The 13,472-nt window shown below is 38.4% G+C and overlaps 1 protein-coding gene across 1 annotated transcript in view; it reads right to left on the reverse strand.

The window, feature by feature from the left end:
• The window catches only part of LOC107694966 (HEAT repeat-containing protein 5A-like), a 31,191-nt gene that overhangs the window by 3,588 nt on the left and 14,131 nt on the right, over positions 1-13,472 (reverse strand). The window contains exons 16-33 of the mRNA XM_016494700.1: positions 12,896-13,001; positions 12,601-12,791; positions 12,363-12,522; positions 12,041-12,230; positions 11,765-11,934; positions 10,587-10,613; positions 9,601-9,745; positions 8,951-9,130; positions 8,331-8,567; positions 7,942-8,120; positions 5,926-5,994; positions 4,827-5,006; positions 4,438-4,660; positions 3,645-3,884; positions 1,978-2,105; positions 987-1,134; positions 629-901; positions 102-326 (exon numbers count right to left, since the gene is read on the reverse strand). Of these exons, the coding sequence (XP_016350186.1) occupies positions 102-326; positions 629-901; positions 987-1,134; positions 1,978-2,105; positions 3,645-3,884; positions 4,438-4,660; positions 4,827-5,006; positions 5,926-5,994; positions 7,942-8,120; positions 8,331-8,567; positions 8,951-9,130; positions 9,601-9,745; positions 10,587-10,613; positions 11,765-11,934; positions 12,041-12,230; positions 12,363-12,522; positions 12,601-12,791; positions 12,896-13,001 (3,071 nt within the window). The remainder of the gene's footprint in view (positions 1-101; positions 327-628; positions 902-986; positions 1,135-1,977; positions 2,106-3,644; positions 3,885-4,437; positions 4,661-4,826; positions 5,007-5,925; positions 5,995-7,941; positions 8,121-8,330; positions 8,568-8,950; positions 9,131-9,600; positions 9,746-10,586; positions 10,614-11,764; positions 11,935-12,040; positions 12,231-12,362; positions 12,523-12,600; positions 12,792-12,895; positions 13,002-13,472) is intronic.

The raw sequence follows: 13,472 nt of genomic DNA on the forward strand, positions 1-13,472 counted from the left end.
ACACACACACACACACACACACACACACACACACACACACACACACACACACACACACACACACACACAGAGTGTGGTTGATGAGAGAGATAGAGAACTACCTGTATGCCAAGACTCCAAGAGTGTGTGCACTGCACATCGCAGCAGTTCAGCCCAGGCCCCACGACTCTTCTCAGCTCTGCTCATGGGAGAGGTTAGAACAGTGCGCAAGGCCTGCAGGATGCCTGGTACCAGCTGTCCACTCTCTGCTCCAACAGAGCCCTTCACCGCCTCTCTCAACACCCCGAGCAGCAGATAGAGCACTGTGGGCAGCACTGACACACTGCCTGTGGAGAGAAGAATAAAACACTGTCAGATTTCTGATCACTTATGGATTAGAATCTCATTTCTGTGGAACAGAAAAAAAGAGACATATTAAAGTATGACAAAATGTTTGATAGAGGACAAAAAAACAAACAAACTGTATATTGTTTTATGTGACCTTGTAATGGAACAAGAAAAAAAAAAAGTGTAATTCCTAAATTGAATAAACAAAATGAAAAGTAAACTAAAATGAAGTGGGCAGGAGGAATGATTTTCTCACAATCTGAAAGCTCTTATGGCCGCAGTAATACTCTGGACCTCTTACCCTCTGGTGAACAGATGGAGGGGAGTTCTGAGAGAATGGCCAGAGCAGATGTGACAAGTCTACAGTCAGTGCTGCTGAGGGAGCAGGTGTGTCCTCCCCACCCCATGGGGCTGCCAGCCAGTTTGGGGCTGAGCTGCGGAAGCATTCTCAAAAGTGTGCAGAGACACAGCTCCAGTGCTCCAAAAACAAGAGACTTCCCTGGCACCAGGCCGCCAGTGTCCCGCCCCTCACCAAACTCAGGAACAGTTTCCTTCTCTGCTGCACCATCATCAACTGACCAAATACAGCAAAGAAGGATGAATTCAGAGGGTTATTTAAGCTTTACACTATTTAAGCCAAAGTAGTTTTTGAGACTTACCCTCTGCACTGTGGCGTTTCTCTTTGACATGCTCCTGAGCAGCACAAACAATCTGTCGCACCAGTTCCAGCACAGCCAGTTGAATGCTGGGAGATTCCCGAGTGACTATGAGCCTGTGTAGAACGCTGAGCAGCTCCACACTCAAAGCCTACAGAGAGAGAACACCATACACTTGTCAGGAACACAGAGTGACTAACGAGAAAGACATAATAGACAAAAACATACTAGACATTAAGTACATGGGAAAAACAAATGGCAAACCACAAATCTCAATGCATTACAGACTTAAAGTATTTACAATGGCACAACTTAAAAACTGTTTTATGGGTTGAATTTTATGAACTGAATTTTACCGTACATTTCTGCCATATGTACATCAATTTGACAGTCACCACTGACAAGGTACTACTAAATATATTGTAGAAACTTAATTTTCTGTAAAGCTGCTTTGCAACGATTTGTATTGTGAAAAGCGCTATACAAATAAACTTGAATTGGAGTTTTTGTCTACTGAGGTTTTTTATTTCTGAAAAAAACATTTTGTCAGCTGAACAATCGATATGTTGTTAAACAATGGTATAATCCATTGATTTGTAATTATATAAATTAACACAAAAATACAAATATTGATTCAAGGGCCTGAAGTACTGATGCAATACTGTAAGAAAAACAATCTTAAACACAAAGAAACAATTATGGGAAAAACAAGTTTGGGGATGCTAAGATGTTTTAAAATGTTTCTGAAAGTCTCTTATTCTCACCAAGGCTGCATTTATTTGATCAAAAAATAGAGTACTAACAGCAATATTGTGAAATTGATAGATTATAAAATGCTATTTACTCCTGCGATGGCGAAGCTGAATTTTCAGCAGCCATTACTCCAGTCTTTTTTATATATATATATATATCTATCTTGAAAGAGAATTAAAGATCAAAAGAACAACATGTATTTGATATAGAATCTTTTGATCTGTTTTTGATTATAGAATACCTGATCATTGCCCATTTTCGAACGGGGCCAAGGCACCTCCAATAAGGCCTGCAGTGCCTGAAGACAAGAATCAATGTTTTCCATTTGGTCTCCAGAGTGAGGAGAACACAAAAACTCCACACTGATTCCTAAATGGAACATTTTAGTGAATTGAACATAGAACATTAAACAAGACTAAAGATATGTTAATCTAAAATCTTTCAGAAGTGAAATCCTAAAATATCTCAAGTATTTATGATCCTCATAATCAGCCCATGTAAAATGACTAGAGCAAAATTCAGTTCTCTGAATGACTGAAAGCTAGCTATGGATGCCTAGGGTCTATAGGAATGTTCATTTCGGTTATTTTTCCTAACCGACAACCGACGCTCGTTAACCGATTATTAACCGTTAACAGACAAGATTATTTTAAATTCGAATTTAATTAAATTAGAAAGGATACGTGTCTGTGACCCGTTAAAAAATACTAACATTTGTTTCCCGGGGATTAATTTTACATGCGCAAAAAGCAGCAAACAACAGAACATGAGGATTCACATGGTCATATCATATCACATCACGTACCTGCAGCGCTTCTGCGAGCGAAGAAAAACATCATAAAGCTAGGCTATATATTTATAACGAATAAATAAGCCTATACGAGAAATATATTTTTACTTAATATATTAAGAAAACGAAAGAAAAACTGTGCAACAAGTAGCCTAGTATGCAGAGTTTCAGTTCATTTTTGTGCTGCGCGAAAGGAAATCAGATGGCAGAAAGCGGCATCCTATTTTTCTTTAGGCTTATTTTACAAAAGCACAAAGATTTGTTTTTATTGTGACTGTAAACAAATAAAGGCAAACCTTTTACAATTCCGATTATCTTTATGACTAAAAGGAGTAGTTTCTTCCACTGTTAGAAGGAAAAAATTCAAGTGATTGCGCCAGCGCTGCATGCGCGCACAGTTAAAGTCCCCATGAAATCAAAATGAAAGTTTTTTGGGTGTTAGTATCAATATGTTAGTCTTAAGGTTATCTATAAGGCAGTGTGCTCCAAAACAGTGACAAATGCAAACCATTTTGTTTTACGTGGATATTGGAACACGAGTGAAGCAGGCTACATAAATAATAATTTGCAATTCAAATACTTCGCGAATACAGAAACATTTGATTTAGTGTCAAATGAGAGACCCAACGTTGGTTTCAGTTTTGTTTTAGCCTAAATTAATTCGTTTTGGCTTGTTGTTTAGCTATAGCTTCTTATATTTTTAATTCTTGTTCTTTTCTAAATACTGTTAATTGAAAGGATTTGTTGTGGAGTGAGGGGAACTAAAATAGCCTAGCTATGTTTACAGTGTTTATTATAATGTTTGTAAACATTTTGTGTCAGCATTAGGCCTATTTCTGAATGAAATAATAAAATGTGACAGACGCGACTTGGTTTTTTTCTTCCTCTAAAAAAACGCAACTTTTTTTATACACGTAGCGTATTTCAACCATGCAGCAAACCTTTTTAAATATTTTGATAAATGACTAAAAAAAAAAAAAAAAAAACATTGTATTAATCGGTCAAAATTATTCACGGTCGGTTAACAGTTAACCGGTTAAAATTAACATCCCTAATGCCCTATAAACCTTGAACTACATCCACTTAATGAAACAGGAAATATTAACTGAGATCTGTACCCAGGATAAGGTGGAGGCGGTCAGTGTAGACGTCTTCTGGGGATTTGACACTACTCAGTGAGGTGGACTGGCCCATGGAGGTGGGTGTGACCGGTCTGGAGAGGTTGGCAGGTCCCTCGTCCACCATGATGAATCCAGTGCTGTTGAGCCAGAGAGCAGTAGCGTGGAGAATGGTAGCCCAGACACTGTAATAATGTGGACGGGCCTGTTCCACCGTTTCTGCAGTGTAAAACGAGCCACCTGACAAATAAAGATGCATGTTAGAACTCACATACAGTAGCTCTAAACAAGATACATAACACAAAAATAAATAAATTAATCATAAAATTAGTGTCTCAGTCCACTATTACTATTGTTTAAATGGTAATTAAAAATCTGCATAAATAATCTGAATTTTCAATGGAAAGATTTTCAATACCTTTACTCACCAAGGATGCATTAAATTGATCCAAAGTGACAGTAAAGAGACTTGTAATATTACAAAAGAATTCTATTTCAAATACTGTTCTTTTGAACTATTTATCAAAGAATCATGAAATTAACAATGGTATGAGTTTGGGACAAGACTATCTGCTATGCTAAGCCATGGCCGACAATATTAGAGTTTGGAAAATCTGTTTGCAAATAGTCATTTTTTAAATATATTTATTTGGTTGCACTAGAGGCATATATATATACATTAGACACAGTTACTTTTCATAACCCCGATATCAAATCTGGAAGTAAAGAAGTATATCTACTTATTTTCCATCAGGTAGGTGTGTAATCTGAGAAACAGAGCGCGAGTAGTAACCTATGGAGGGGAGCTGACTGGAGTATTGTGAGGGCAGGGTGAGCAGGGCATGGTCCTGAAGGGCAGCCAGCCACAGGCGGCTCAGGGTTGCAAGATCAGTCTGAACCAGTTTGAGCAAACCAGCCCCTGCTGGGCCTGCAGTCCCAGCCTCATCACTCTGCTGCTGAAGATGGCTGCCTGGACTCTCTCTCTGCCTGGAGCCCTGTACCGCTGTGATATACACCTGTAAAGACGCATAGATTTACTTTAAAGTTTTCTGCTTTTCAAAATAGATATAACAAAAGTGTGGCCATCATACTTTATATACCGTCATACTGCCCATCCCTAGAGTTAAATAATGGCCAGACGTAGAGGTACTGCTTTAATAGTTGTGTGATGGTGTTCAGTACCTCTGCCCAGGCTTTGAGCACAGCCAGCGTCTCCATGGTGAAGGTGCTTTCATTATAGAGCTGACTGGAAACTTCTCTCCCCACCTGAACTTTGGCGATAGATGAAGCCAGAAGCTGATGTACCCTTCTCAGGTCACGCAGGTCGCTGATGACCCCACTGGCGATCCATGCACTGCAAACCTGAATGGCAACAAAAGAAACTAGGTCAAGTGAACCCACGTAAACTCAAGGTATTTGAAAACAAGCATGAAGCGGGTTCAAGAGGTTAAAAACATTGTGTAAAGGATTGTTTTGGGAATTTTAATGCTACAAAAGGAACATATTTGGGACACCCAATTTGACAGTGACAAAATATGTGACTTAAAGGGGTCATATGATGCGATTTCAATTTTTCCTTTCTCTTTGAAGTGTTACAAGCTCGATGTGGTAAGATTTGCATAATGCCGCCCAAATGTTCATGCAAAGAAAGAAGGCGTAACTTTTATTCCCGCTGTAGTATTGTTGCTGCCGCCATGTCGTGAAGGCGCTGTGTGTTTCGTTGTGAAAGCGAAACTACTTTGTTTGGCCTTCCAAAAGAGGACGATATCTGATTCGTCATGCCTAGAGCTGATCCCAGCTGGTCGCTGAGGGAATACATCAACTTCGCGCTGTCGATCGCCGGATTGGCTTTCACCGTGGACGAAGCGGAGTCCAGCCCGGGGTCGTCAACAGTATGGTAGGGGCGTAACATTTCCGTCACACGCTTGAGGAATTCGGCCAATCACAAAGCACTGGATAGCTGGCCAATCAGAGCACACCTCGCTTTTCAGGATGATGAGTTTTGTAAAAATCAACGCGTTTCAGAAAGGCGGGGCATAGAGAAGAAACAATAATGTACAGTATGTGGAAAATAATGTGTTTCTTGAACTTTAACATAACATAACATAACATATTCTAACCTAAACATTTCATTACACCAAATACACAAAATAATGTTCTTTTTAGCAACATCATATGACCCCTTTAAGACTTGAAACAGTGTGTTGGGTTACATGGTATTTGCTGGTAAATGCAAAGGTGCATCATTTTAGATAATGCTTAAGTTCTTAAAACAGCACACCTGGCAGGCTTTGGCAGTCACATTCGGAGGGGCATCCACATGGAAGGCAGGTCTGAGTGCAGCTCCAACCTACAACATCAAAAAATATTTAGTACATTTATTATTTAAACCATCCCAGTCAAAAGTTTGGGAGGTTTCTCATAGCCTTAGAAATCTTCTGATCTAAAAGTATGCTAAAATAAGTTTTGTAGATAAGTTATGTTGTGCCTATGTTTGGATGTCTTTACAAAAAATGTAAGTAAAAAAACAAACAAACAAAAAAGAGAAAAAAAAAAAGACAAGAGAGTGAATGAGAGTCAATAAGCACCCATAATGTACTGTACCTGCTTCAATACTGTTCCAAGGATGCATCTCATAATAGTGGCTGGGAGAATGGCAATATAAAATATAGCTTTGATGCTGCATAATTCCCATACCTCCATGTGTGCTATTTCATTGTTTTGATGTTAATTTAAATAGTGGAAAATAAAATAAAGTGTTCGGAACTTTTACTTAAATGTATACATTAATTAAATGAAACATCAATGCAAATTTAGTTTAAAAATATGATTCACACTCTGTACATACACTGCCATTCAAATTTTTGGGGTCATGTTTTTTTAAGAATATACCACTTATTCAGCAAAGACACATTAATTCAAAAGTGACAGTAAAGAGTTTTCAAATCAATTTCAAGTAATTGCTGTTCTTTTTGGAAAAGAAAAAAAAAAAAAAAAAAAACAAAATTTCCACAAAAAGCTTTTTTTTGTATCGATAATAAAAATCAGCATATTAGAATGATTTCTGAAGGATCATGTGAAACTGAAGACTGGAGTAATGACTGCTGAAAATCCAGCTTTGCCATCACAGGAATAAATTACATTTTAAAACAAACAAAAAAAAAAAAACAGTTATTTCTGGATTTACTGCATTTTTTATCAAATAAATGCAGCCTTGATGAGCAAAAATTATATTTCAAAAACATCTTACAGACCCCAAACTTTTGAACATTACTGTACTTTTTTTTTATTGTCCAGTCTTTTTATATACAGTACTATACAGGATTGATGGCCTACTACCAAACTCAACTGAGTAAGTTTATAAAGCATAAATTAAGCGTACAACATTCTAGCACATGATACTGAAGATGTTTCACGTCACTGTTTGAAACGAGGGCCCCCGCTAAGTCCACAGATAACCTAATTTAGTGTAAGTGATACAGGCTCTCACATGCATTCACAAAGGCATGCACACGCAATTAATAACAAGAGACTGATGAACAAGCTCATGTACTTCTGGGGGTTCTAAGAATAACAGCTGAGAGCTTTACTGTACAGCTCTGAACATAAAAGTTCAAATATCCAAGCATCCTCTAGTTTAGCGGGCAGGCTTCAAAAGTTATAAACAACTAGTGATGCAACAAAATAACTTCTTGGCAGAAAGCTAAAGTTCTCATAACGTTAGTCTGCAAACCTGAAACTGAAAAAGCTACATCTGTGCCTATAACTAATAATTTAATAATAATTAAATTTAATAATAATAATAATAATTCAATTAAATATTCATTTGAAATTAGATTAAATAAATACATGATTAAATTAACTTCCTTAATTGGTGTGACTATAAAATAACAATAATACATATAATATAAGATGTGATGAAGTTGGGGTTTCTGTTGATATTTTCCATCAATCTTCTCCTCCAGTTGAAAACCAGAAGTGGTATTTTTTTGGGGAAATTTCACCACAATCAATCAATCAATAAAAATTATAATAATAATTAAATAAAATTATAATAAAAGGGTCCATACTTAGAAATAAATGAATGGTTTGCAGGGGCCTGCTTCCTACAATTAAATTTGCAATAAGGATCATTTACTCAAAGGCATTTAGGAAATATCCTATTTAATTGAGTTGCCAATCAATGTTCATGTGTTCTAGAAAAGCAATTTCTTTCTTTCAACACTTTTCTGGGCATATGAAAGTGTGCAAAGTTGACTTTAAGACTGTGGTTGAATAGTACTAAGTTAGTGCTCACATTGGCTTGATACTGTTCCAGAATGACATGTCCAGGGAACTCAGGCTCTGGCACATTGGCGAATTTCCGAATAATGACCAGCAGTGTTTGCAAACCAGCCAGTCGGAGCTGATCGCTGTGGTCTGTGGCTGCCATGAAAGCCATGCGGATGAGATCCGCCAAGTGGAGAACCAGGAAATCTGAGAGACAGAAGGGGTGCTGTGATTAACAATGTTAACAAATGTATTTAAATCACCCCAGAAGGTGGCGCTAAGATCCAGTGATTTACTGAACACATCAAGAAAGACATCCCAGTATACGGAGTTACCGCAAATACACTAAAGCAATTTGGAAAAGAATGGAAATAATAGAAATAAAAATTCTAACACGACAGAAGTGATGTATCTAACCTGCAGATTCATGTAAACGTTGTTCTTGAGCGAGTGCCATGTTGAAGTGAGCCGTGTCTCCGTTCTCACATTGTGCTATTATACGACACACACACTCCATGGAAAACACACGAGTGGACCAGCGCAGGTTATTGAAGGGGCCGCTGGATTCAGACTTTGCATGGAATGCAGAGGAGTCGTCATATCGATCTCCATCCTCCTCCTGTTGCATTTCTACAGCAGCAGCTGCAGCCGAGTCTTAAGAATAAGACCATGAAAAACTAAATAGTCAAAGGACGCAACTCTTTGCAAGTCAAACTAACAAAACACTGATAAAAACAAAAGGAATTTGTCATGAGCTCGTACACAAAGTTCACAACATTTTAAGCCAATCCCAAGGCCTTTTCACTTGTCAAGTGGGTTTTTTACACTAAAAAATGTGAATAAGTAGAACATATTTTGCTTTTGTTCACATGTGCGCACTTTTCTCAGAGACTAAAGCTAATTTCCAGTGTTCTTGGTGTAAATAGGATTAACACATCTTTTACTCAAGATCCAGGAGATAAAGCGTCCTGAGATGAAAAATTAAGATGACTTTATTCTCATCATAATCTGCTCAAAGAGCTAAGATTGAAGCCCACCTGCAGAGGCAGAGAGCACGTCTTTGCAGAGTTTCAGCCAGTGGGCCAGGTTACTCTCAGCAGACGAGCTCATCATGTGGACTAGCGTCTCCTGAATGTCTTGGCACAGGTGCGGGTCAGACTCCCTATCCAGCAGACTGAACAAAGCTCCCTCCAATCCCACCTCCTTAATAGTGACATCTGCAGGATAGACAATAATCATTTAACATACAGCCCATTGTGACATATATTGTAACAAGTGACGTTTTGCTTGAAAAATGTGCTTGATATACTATGTTGGGCAGTCGTGGCCTAATGGTTAGAGAGTCTGACTTGTAACTCAAAGGTCACGGGTTTGAGTCTTGGTATCGGCAGGGATTGTAGGTGGGGGGAGTGAATGTACAGTGCTTTCTTCCACCCTCAATACCACAACTGAGGGGAGAGCCTTGAGCAAGGCACCGAACCCCCCACTGCTTCCCGGGTGCCGCAGCAAAAATGGCTGCTCACTGCATCCGGGTGTGTTAACATTGTATGTTTCACTACTCACTCACTGCTGTGTGTGTGCACTTGGATGGTTTAAATGCAGAGCACAAATTCTGAGTATGGGATACCATACTTGGATACACGTCACTTTCACTTCATGTTGTGCAGTGGGGGCGATGCTGACTCACCCAATTGTGTGTTGTCTCTGCGTGGTAGCTCTTTAACCAGAGCAACTGCGTGCTCCGATACCTCCACTGCTTCCCTCTGAGCCAGCTGTCTCAGACAAGCCACAACTGCACGCCTCAGAGACAGGTACGAACTGCACAGGTTTATCTGTACATGCACAAATATTATACATGAAATTAAAAGTAACATAAGATCTTGATATTAGTATGGTCTTACAAATGATGAGTAGTGAATCAAATGAGGACTTGTGAAATAGAAGAACAGATCTGAGACATTAGAGCTGGGTGGTATAGCAAATTAAATGAAATTAAATAAAATAAAAAATGGTTTAATGGTAATGGTTTAAATTATTTACAGCACACCTCTGATATAATATATAAAACATAATAGTTCAGATTGAGAGCAAGTAGATGAATTCAAAAATAGAGCACATTTCAAATGTGATGATCACTTCATCACATTTTGCACAACATAATCCAGACAAAAGTGCAAAAAAACACTTCAGCAGACAGCTGCGGTCACATCAAAGTTAGTTTTGTTATGTCAAAATGATCCCACACAAACGCTCTTTCAGTGTCTAAACGTGTGTGTGTGTGTGTGTGCGCGCGCGTGCGCGTGTGTGGCTGAGTGAGGAAGAGAGAGAGAGCAATCGTCTGAAGCTCTCACAGTAATAAAGCTGATAGCTTGAATTGGCATGAGGCATGTCATGTGCACTGTGTGGGTGAACAGTGTTAGAAGCCTTTACAGAAAAGAACAAGCCAAGCAAACCTAATCCTTGGCATTAACCCTGCATTTAGAAGCAGTGACACTGTCTGCACTCATGCTCAAAACCAGATCCTTCTTGAGTTAGTTTCACACTGGGAAAAATGAGAGGATGACAACAGAGCGTAATTATAGAGAGAGACGCAAGAGAAAGAAGGGAATATGAAATGCAAACAAAGGAAAGGGAATAAAGTGGCCTAACAGCAGAGAGGCAGACAAAACCTACCAACAAAGAATAATCCAATAAGACTTCCTGTACAAGAAAGCAGAAAACAGCACTGTCACTACAGATGAGGGCAAAGCCAGGCCCGTGAACACTCACCTCTATTTCATTTCATTCATTTTTCATTCAATAACACAAATAAATGAATGTGAAGAAAGAAAACTGCTACTGTGAGAATAAGGCAACCTTTTTGGCATATATATATATATATATATAGATATATATATATATATATATATATCTATATATATATATCATTATCATTATTTTTCATTACTGGTTATCAATTTCAATAATATATATCAATAATATATTTATTATAATTATTGGTTATCTGCCATAAAATGAAAATAATTAATACCTTGTAAACATCTGCCAAGATATTAATATCTACTATTCATTTATAGAAAATTAGTTTGTCTGCCTAAACCAAACTGAAATTCTCCTTATACATTAACCCTAAATAAACACTAACGATTAAAGACAACATGAAAAAAACATATATATAATAACATATATATAATACATAAAATATAAGTATATTTCCTTGGTTGAGTGCATAACTCATTGTTAGTCTCAAAATAAAATAAAAAAAATTCATAACCTTTAGGGCTGTCAAAATGGCTGAAAAACTAAATTCGAATTTTGTACTTAAATATTATCAAAATTTTAATTATATTCGAATTTAAAATGTATCATTTCACATCGCTTCTCTACTGAGGCCACAAGAGGGCGCATCGAGCAAAATATTACTAATGCACGTTTATTCAAAGCATAAGATAAAATGACTATCTGTGAAAAAAGTGCATAATGTTTAAAATAATGTTTATAAAACAATTATAATTAAGTTGCTTAAACAACTTTTAAATTCGACGAATATTCGAAATTAGAATTTTTTTTTGACCGCCCTAATAACCTTTAATGAAAATTTCTATTTATCCACCTCAGAACCTACTTTACTTTTTTGCTGACAACTCAAGCTGCTTGGGGGTGAAAAATAATATTAACCAATAATATAACAGCCTAACATTTCACATTTCAATCAAATTCTGGTCAAATATATATTATTTTGTTCACTGCGTGTAATTTATCAGAAATTTGTTCAGTTAAATGTGTTGCGAATGCAATTAAATGTCTGTTGTTCGGTATGATTGTGAGTGTTAAGTGCATTTATAACGTACACAGAGGCTGGGCACCAGGCTGGCCAGATTGACAAAGCGTGGTGCAAACATGTGCAGCTGCTGGAGGCAGGAGATCGCCTGGGCCTGGACCAGACAGTCCTGACTGTCCTGCATCACAGCACAGCCCACCAAACACGAGGTCCTCACTGCACACACACCTGCACCCTCACCTGGGGACGGTTTACATTAAATGACCAGAGAGAAGAAAGTGTGTAAAGGTCTCACCTGCATGATGACAATATGTGAGTGTGTTTATGGGTAAATAAATGTGAGCACCTTGCAGATCCGGCCCCATGGAGGTGATGAGGGCGTTAAGGCAGCGGCCCAGGCTTTGCTGAACCTCCACATGCGTGTGTGGCGTTGAGAGCAGCAAACGTAGCACCAGATTGAAACTAGCCTCCAGGTGACTGTGGTACAGAGGGCCTGCTAGATCCACAACCATGGAAAGAGCGTGGAGAGCCCACATCTGCATACGTGCAAATGGTTCACAGAAAGGTTAGTGCATGATCTTCCTGACAACCCTCTATATAAGAAAGCACACCAATAGTATCCTGATTTACTTTTATAGCGATAATAAACAGTCATGTGGTCTGTGTACCTGAACTTCAGGTGAGGTGCTGTCCTGGGACAGGGTGAAGAGGACCCCAATGCAGGCACTAAGGTACTGAGGGGAGCTAATCCCACTCAGGTAACGGTAGACAGCACTGAGTGCCAAAGCATGACCTGTGCGTGTGATGGCATCCCTCGCTGTCTTCAGTCTAAAACACCATTTACATTCATTTCAGATAGGTTTCAAAACCTTTTTGTTTTTTACACTCAACTTGTCATACACTCACTTGTCAAAGCTCATGAGAGTGATGGAAACGGTGAAATTGGGTTCATTAAGAACTTGCACAAGCCTGGCTAAACCCTCCGCAGCCATGCAGCGCAAGAGTGGGTTTGAGCCCTCTAGCACCCCTAATAGGAGAGACAGTGCTGGTCTTTGAACCTCCTCTGACCCCAATTCCCTCCGACTTGATGCCAAACACTATATAGCAAAAAAAGGACAGGGGGGGGAAGAGATAAACAATGTGGCTTTACATGGTATGAATGCAATGGTTTTAAATTGTTCCTTTTTAAATGGCTTCTTACCTTCAAAGTGCAGCAGAAAGCAGCAGCTACATGGATTTGAACAGTCTGCTGCAGGGCTCCTTTAAGCTGACGCACAAACTCACAGAACTGCTCTAGGATCTGAGCCCTGAGACAGGAAATACAACAGATGTACTGTTCAGCTACTGTAATATCTTATTTTCCCTAGGGATACATTATATGAATGTACCAGTTTATTAGCCAATATTACAGACTTTGCTGATATTGGATATATTTGGGCCAAACTGAATACTGAACTGTTAATGCTCATTTCCACAATTACTACATTTAGATTAAGTGAGAATTAGATGGCAAATGTCAAATTAAACTCTAAAACCACTAATAATTAAATAACAGTTAAACAATCTTAAAATAAATATCCATACGGTACATTATAATGTTTTGATTAGAGCCCGACCGATATATCGTTTTGCCGAGATTATCGGCCGATATGAGCCTGTCGCCGATATATCGGTATCGGCGAATATGCCGCCGATATGAAATTTGTTTTTACAGAACATATAATGCAGATAAAATGCTTGAAATGGTGTAATTACTTGGTTTGTCCAGCAGAGTCTCC

Source organism: Sinocyclocheilus anshuiensis, unplaced genomic scaffold (genome assembly GCF_001515605.1).
Source record: "Sinocyclocheilus anshuiensis isolate Anshui unplaced genomic scaffold, SAMN03320099.WGS_v1.1 scaffold942, whole genome shotgun sequence".
In the NCBI taxonomy this organism is placed as follows: domain Eukaryota; kingdom Metazoa; phylum Chordata; class Actinopteri; order Cypriniformes; family Cyprinidae; genus Sinocyclocheilus; species Sinocyclocheilus anshuiensis.